Source organism: Bombina bombina, chromosome 6, assembly GCF_027579735.1.
Source record: "Bombina bombina isolate aBomBom1 chromosome 6, aBomBom1.pri, whole genome shotgun sequence".
Classification (NCBI taxonomy): domain Eukaryota; kingdom Metazoa; phylum Chordata; class Amphibia; order Anura; family Bombinatoridae; genus Bombina; species Bombina bombina.
Window position 1 is genome coordinate 787,400,402 of NC_069504.1, and position 7,332 is coordinate 787,407,733.

A 7,332-nucleotide genomic window follows, 5' to 3' on the forward strand; every position below is an offset into this window, starting at 1 on the left:
TCGATGTGGGGCGGACATGATCCACTACATGCCTGCACATTTATAAATCAGCCCCATAAAATAGCATCAAGCGGATAATAATAATAAAGCATCTAAAATATTATTATTACAAAAAACGTAGTTCAATGGAAAGCTATTATGGGCAATACATGATAACCTTATAATCCCTACAAGATGAAAAAAGAAAGTATGGAAGAATACATGTATGCATGTGTATAGTAAACATTCATACAGGAAAAGAGTATAGAGTAACTTTTTTATATATATTTTTTCAATTCATTATAAAGTAACTTTTTTATATATATTTTTTAAAGACTAAAAATATAAACTTCTTTTTTTAAAGAAGTAGATTGTAACAATTACATTCTTAAATCTAGCTGTCACCATGATAGGAGGAAGAATAACATTCTAAAAGGACAATTTTTACATATAAAAATAAATTGTTTTACCAAAGAGAAATGGGAAGAACAAGCAGATCTGCTTAGAAACAGATTCTTAGAGAGGGGTTATGAAGCCAATATAATTAATTGACGCATCGAAGAAGCTAATAAAATAGATAGAGATTCTCTATTAGAGTACAAAAAAAAAAAAAAAAAAAAAAAAAAAAAAAAAAAAAGATTAATTACATAAATATTCCATTTAACACTGAGTATTGTGACAACAGGTTTTTAATTGAAAAAAAATATATATATTTAAAAAAACATTGGCACATACTCTGTGGACAACTTCATCCTCAATTTGTATACAGAAAAATCAAAAATTTTAAAAACATTCTGAAGAACGCTCATGATGTTGATATAAAAGGGAATAGACTACAAGGCTTTTTGTCATGTAACGTGTAAAGTGTGTCAACAAAGCGTTAAAACCAATCATTTTATATCCATACAAGATATTATAAGATGTCAAGATAGGGGTGTTATCTATCTAATTGAATGTGGGTGTGGACTACAATATAAAGGTCAGACCTCAAGAAGTGTGAGAGATAAAATCAGAGAACACCTAATTGAAATAAAATGGGGGAAAGAAGATATTTCCCTATACAAACATTTTAAAGATTAACACCAGAATACAGATCATAGCTTCAAATATATAGGCATCTGTAAAGTCCCCATATATTGGAGAGTAGGAAACAGAAAAAATTACTCTATAATGAATCCAATGGATTTTCAATTTAGACTTATGTTCCCTAAAAAATGATATGCTGATAAAGACATTTCTTTCATCTTTTATAACTTTGGCTTGTCCTGTATGAATTTGTACTATACACACATACATTAATTCTTCCATATTTTCTCTTTTCATCTGCTTGTTTTAATAATAATATTTTAGATGCTTTATTATTCTTATCCGCTTGATGCTATTTTATGAATTTAATTTTTTTAGGTTTTTTTATGCTATTCTATATATTTTTGCTTTTTCTATTTTAGGTTTATCTATTTCATAGATTTCTAATACTTGTTATGTTTTTTAACATATATTTAATGTTTTACACTATTGCATTTTGTTATATACTTACATGATTTTTTATATATATATATATATCTATATATATATATATATATATATATATATATATATATATATATATATATATATAATTTTATATAGTTTTTATATGATTTAGAACTTAACTTAAGTATTTATTTGTAAGTCTGGCATTTCATTTAATGGACTCATTTTGTAATTTATCAATTTTTGGCCACATTTAGATTACACTATTATATAGCCTCTTAGTAGATTTTATCAATAGGATCTGATTGTTTTGTTATTGTTATTTTTACGTGCATGTTTGTTGTATGCATTAAACACACATCATTTTATTTGTATTTGATTTTATGTATACACTTCAGCCCTCCTAGTGAGGTGCTCTTCTTATGTACCGCTACTGTTTTGAATCTAATTAGGATATTTTAGAGGAGCTTGTGTATTTTCTATATATTTTCTACGTTTCTCTTGGCCTAGTATTATACTTAACAGGACATGACACTCACAAATTGTATTACAGAGCTTAGTTTTAATATATATATATTGTCAGACAATGATCAGCAGAGTACCAGTATTCAGCTGCAGTGAATTATGCTTCCTGTTCTGTTAGATTCACCTTAAATTTACAGAACTTAGCCCTTTTTAAAACATACAATACTTTTAATATATGTTTAACAGCTGCTCTTTGATCTATATCAGCAATTTTTTTGGAGCCTTAAGCGCTGCATATTAATTTATGGATATTAAACACACAAGTAATGTATTCCCTAAAAATATTTAGTGCAGCAGGTTCATAATTAAGTAATGTTGCAGTGTACTCTTTGGAAATATGAATATGTGCCATAGTTTCTGTGGTCCCAACAAAAAGCAGAACTAAACTGTGATCGACAAATTTAAATGAGCCCTCTGAAGGGGAGAGAAGCAGATACTTTTCCATGGGGCCCCAAAATTTGCACTCAGGACCACATGTGACCATCCCTGATCTATATGATAGAAAAGGCTATGTTTTTCAATTTAGTGTCCTGACCAAAGCCTGATCTTCTGTTTGATAGTTGTAGCAGTGTTTATATGTTGTTGTATGCATATATAACATTACTTTAAAGCCAATTTACTCTTTATTGCATTTCTAGTAGATCACCCAGCTGCACAAACAGTCAGTGTTTTGAATGTTGCAGGGTGATAGTTCTGAATTAAGTAGAAACTGTGAAAAAGCACAGTTTCCGAAGGTTAACTGTAGGAATGTATTGAATTGAACATTACTGGAGAATAATTTTGGGTTTCTTGGTCATTTACCAATGTATTTCTGAGATATATTTTTATAACTTTTTTTTTATATTAAAATGTGATTTTTGGGTGGTTCCCTTGTCTTTGGTTGTATTTTAAACAACTGGGCGGTGATTTGTTCTTTTTCTATCACATTGGCCTGTAGTGTTACTCAAGATGTCTTTTTTGTCAATTAAAATATGTTATTTCTTATTTTGTTTAATGCTTTTAAAATGTCTTTGTTTCTCAAACTATATACCAGTGGATTTAACATTGGGACCACAACTACATACAGAAGAGATAACAGTTTGTCTTCTTCTTCTGAATGTTGAGACCCAGGTTTTATGTACAAGCTGACAGCTGTTCCACAGAATATTATAACAATGGTGAGATGAGATGAACATCTGGAGAAGGCTTTTACTCTTCCTGTTGAGCTTTGGATCTTTAAAATAGTTGATATGATGCATACATAGGAGGCGGTTATTAACAAAAAGGGAAGAAAACCCAAAAATACACATTCAACAGAAATTAAGGTACCGATGCTTGTAGAGTCAGAAGAAGAACGTTCAATCAGTGTTTTTAATTCACAGAAATAATGGTTCACTTCTTGACAGCTATTAAAAGTTAAAGTTGTCACCAACAAAGATAGCATTAATGTATTGAAATTACCAATACACCAGGAAGTAGTTGACAATAAGGCACATGCTCTTTTGTTCATGATGAGAGAATAATGTAGAGGAATACAGATAGCAACATAGCGATCATAAGCCATAGAAGTCAGCAGTAAAAAATCTGTACAAGCACACATGGCAAACATAAACATTTGTGTAATACAACCCAAGAATGAGATGCTGGTATCCCCTGTTATTGTGATAACCAGCAATCTTGGTAGAATGGAAGAGACTTGCAGTATATCCTGAACAGCCAAGTTACACAAGAAGAAATACATTGGCGTATGCAGTTGTTGTTCCAGACATACAAGTAAAATAATGATTATGTTCCCGAATGCAGCTACCAAGTACATTAAAAAAATTATAATGAAAATCAAAAGCCAGAGGTCTGCATAGCTCGTAAATGCCTGGAGATGGAATTCTGTTTTTAATGTAGTATTCTCACTTGCATTGTCTTGTGTGGCCATATTTAAGCACATTCAGTGAGGTCCAGGCCTTAGGTTGCACATTTTACAGAGCAAGGAACTACCTCATCATCCTTTCCACAAAATTATCACTCTCTGTGTAATTTTTTTAAAAATATCTCACATTTTGTTTGTGCTTTGAACTGGCAAACAATCAGAAAATAAACTATTAATAGATGTAAGAGCACAAGTGAGTGGCATAACAGAAATGAATAGGCCTAGGACACTGTCTACCACAGCTGCACAGTAAGAACACTGCATTGTATGGAATATAACCCTACTACTGTATATAACACTGTAGGAGAACTTTAGAAAATGGTCAACAGTGAACATGCCAGCCAGTTTAAGGTACAATAACCATAACAAAGTAATTAAAACATTTACGGCTTGTGGCACAAAATTTAGCGCTTTCACTCGAGAGTATTACAAGCTTAAAGTAAAAAGCGAAAACCGAGATGGGCTAACCAAAATCACGACTGCATTACCTTATTCTCCCCATACACTACAATGGAAAGCACAGAAGAAAAACCTAACACTTATCACTCGTACACTAACCAACAGAGGAGTTATTCATATTTTACATTCCAATGTTCTTCACATACAGATTTTTTTTTTAACTGTAAATATATATTAATAGGTATAGATATTTATTTTGCAATAAAGAACTTGATTACTGCACTAGATGGAAATGCAATTAAAGCCACAGCTTGAGGGAACTTTCCCTATATTCCCAAGTGTAAATTTGAAAACAAAATAAAGTGTGTTGTGAAACAGACTAAATTTAAAGCTACGGCGCTCTATGCAGAGCTAAATAAGTGCAGTTTCCGGCTATCTATACAAGTAATATTATTTATTAATTAAAAAGTAAAATTAAAAGGACACCCGGGCGGCGGCCATCTTACAGGTCGCACTGAGCTTCAGCTCCTCAAGCTTTCTCCATTGTTACCCTGTTTACCGTTACATTCTTCTTAATACCCTAATTAAAATAGTGGGGAAGCTTGTCTGAAGAAGTCAACATTCAAGATATAGGGTTTTGGATGAAGACTGGGCCTCACAGCCCTCAGTACCGGACTTTTCATTTGAGGCCTTCCCCTATAACAGAAGCCTCAGCCTGTCCCCACAACCAGCTGTGCCTTGAGTGCGCAGTTTTGTGAGTTGACACTGAAAACTACAGCAGTATGGAACCTGATGCAGCTCTTCTAATTGAGGAGATACGTAATCTTTTAGATGAACATTTTCTAAAGCTAACGGAGAAGATGGCAGCAGCATGGGCATACGGTGTTAGGCCTGACCCAGTGGATACAGAACGGGCAGGGTGCTCCGTGCCCTCTGAACACTGTGCGCATCTGAACCCTCTCCATACACAGACAGACATTGGAACCTCTATGAGCAGTATGCCGATGGTTAACAGTGGCGACCTAGAGGTAACTGCCGTATGCAACTTTCCAGCAGCCTGGCTGGAGGCAGCTCTCACCTTCACGAACAGTGGGGAGACTGAAGCCTCTGAATTGGAAGTGATCCTTATGCCGCAAAACCCCCCACTGACAGCGAACACTTACTCGGACCAACTGCCACGTCCAGAGGATCCCAAACTCCACAGAGAAGCGTTTGCAAAGACGGAGACAGCACATGTGGGGACTATATCAGCGCAAGATGGAGCCGCTCCGCCGCCTCAGATGCCTCAGCCCCTGTCAGTCAGAGTTAGTGAGTCTCGGCGGGTCGCGCAGGGTGCTTGGCGACATTGGCTCACCACTAAAGAAATCAGCAATACAAGCCCCACCAGGACGTCATCTCCCAAATTGACAGCCCGGAGCAGCCGTGGAGACAAGCTGGCAATTCTCAGTATGCTGACACTGTTCCAATCAGGCCATTGGGGTGGCTGGATAGGTCTCGAGAGATCCGTGAGTCATCCACTTTATAGAGGCTTATGGAGAGCAGCCACGAACACTATGGGCTCTCAGGACTGCCGGGGTACTATGTGCCCCATGAGATCAGGCATAGGCTAGTGGAAGCTAGCCCGTGGGGACTGCAGGTCTTTAACCCTCTGACTGATGCTGGTATTACCCATTTCATACCTCTTTGCCTTCACATTAAAGGGCTTCATTGAACTATGCAAAACAGAATGAGAAGCAGTCTGCCAGGAACGAACAGCAGCATCAATAGCTTGTTCTATGGCCCGGTTACCACCTGGTAGTAGCTTCTTTCTGCCCAATTGTGCTTTCACAGAGGAAAACTTTCCTGTAGTATATCAGTCTGATCCCGCCGACATGGTCAGTCCAGCCCCGAAATACCAGGCAATTCTCCTCTGAACAAGGAACATGACAACCCCAGACGATCGTTTCGGCCTCCTTTGGGCCTCGTCAGTGAGGTGCAGCCATATCCCTCTAAGCACATTGGGCAAGGAGTCCACGTCTGGTTTCCCCCATCACCCTTAGGGAGACTATCCCCAGGGTCATATTTACATATGCAAAACAGAATGAGAAGCAGTCTGCCAGGAACGAACAGCAGCATCAATAGCTTGTTCTATGGCCCGGTTACCACCTGGTAGTAGCTTCTTTCTGCCCAATTGTGCTTTCACAGAGGAAAACTTTCCTGTAGTATATCAGTCTGATCCCGCCGACATGGTCAGTCCAGCCCCGAAATACCAGGCAATTCTCCTCTGAACAAGGAACATGACAACCCCAGACGATCGTTTCGGCCTCCTTTGGGCCTCGTCAGTGAGGTGCAGCCATATCCCTCTAAGCACATTGGGCAAGGAGTCCACGTCTGGTTTCCCCCATCACCCTTAGGGAGACTATCCCCAGGGTCATATTTACATATGCAAAACAGAATGAGAAGCAGTCTGCCAGGAACGAACAGCAGCATCAATAGCTTGTTCTATGGCCCGGTTACCACCTGGTAGTAGCTTCTTTCTGCCCAATTGTGCTTTCACAGAGGAAAACTTTCCTGTAGTATATCAGTCTGATCCCGCCGACATGGTCAGTCCAGCCCCGAAATACCAGGCAATTCTCCTCTGAACAAGGAACATGACAACCCCAGACGATCGTTTCGGCCTCCTTTGGGCCTCGTCAGTGAGGTGCAGCCATATCCCTCTAAGCACATTGGGCAAGGAGTCCACGTCTGGTTTCCCCCATCACCCTTAGGGAGACTATCCCCAGGGTCATATTTACATATGCAAAACAGAATGAGAAGCAGTCTGCCAGGAACGAACAGCAGCATCAATAGCTTGTTCTATGGCCCGGTTACCACCTGGTAGTAGCTTCTTTCTGCCCAATTGTGCTTTCACAGAGGAAAACTTTCCTGTAGTATATCAGTCTGATCCCGCCGACATGGTCAGTCCAGCCCCGAAATACCAGGCAATTCTCCTCTGAACAAGGAACATGACAACCCCAGACGATCGTTTCGGCCTCCTTTGGGCCTCGTCAGTGAGGTGCAGCCATATCCCTCTA

The 7,332-nt window shown here is 38.0% G+C and overlaps 1 protein-coding gene across 1 annotated transcript; it reads right to left on the reverse strand.

Annotated features, from left to right (window-relative positions):
• Nucleotides 1-2,941: 2,941 nt before the first annotated feature.
• LOC128664618 (olfactory receptor 5V1-like) lies at nt 2,942-3,886 on the reverse strand. Its single transcript, XM_053719434.1, has one exon. The coding sequence runs from the start codon at nt 3,884-3,886 to the stop codon at nt 2,942-2,944; it is 945 nt and encodes a 314-aa protein (XP_053575409.1).
• Between the last annotated feature and the right edge of the window lie 3,446 nt (nt 3,887-7,332).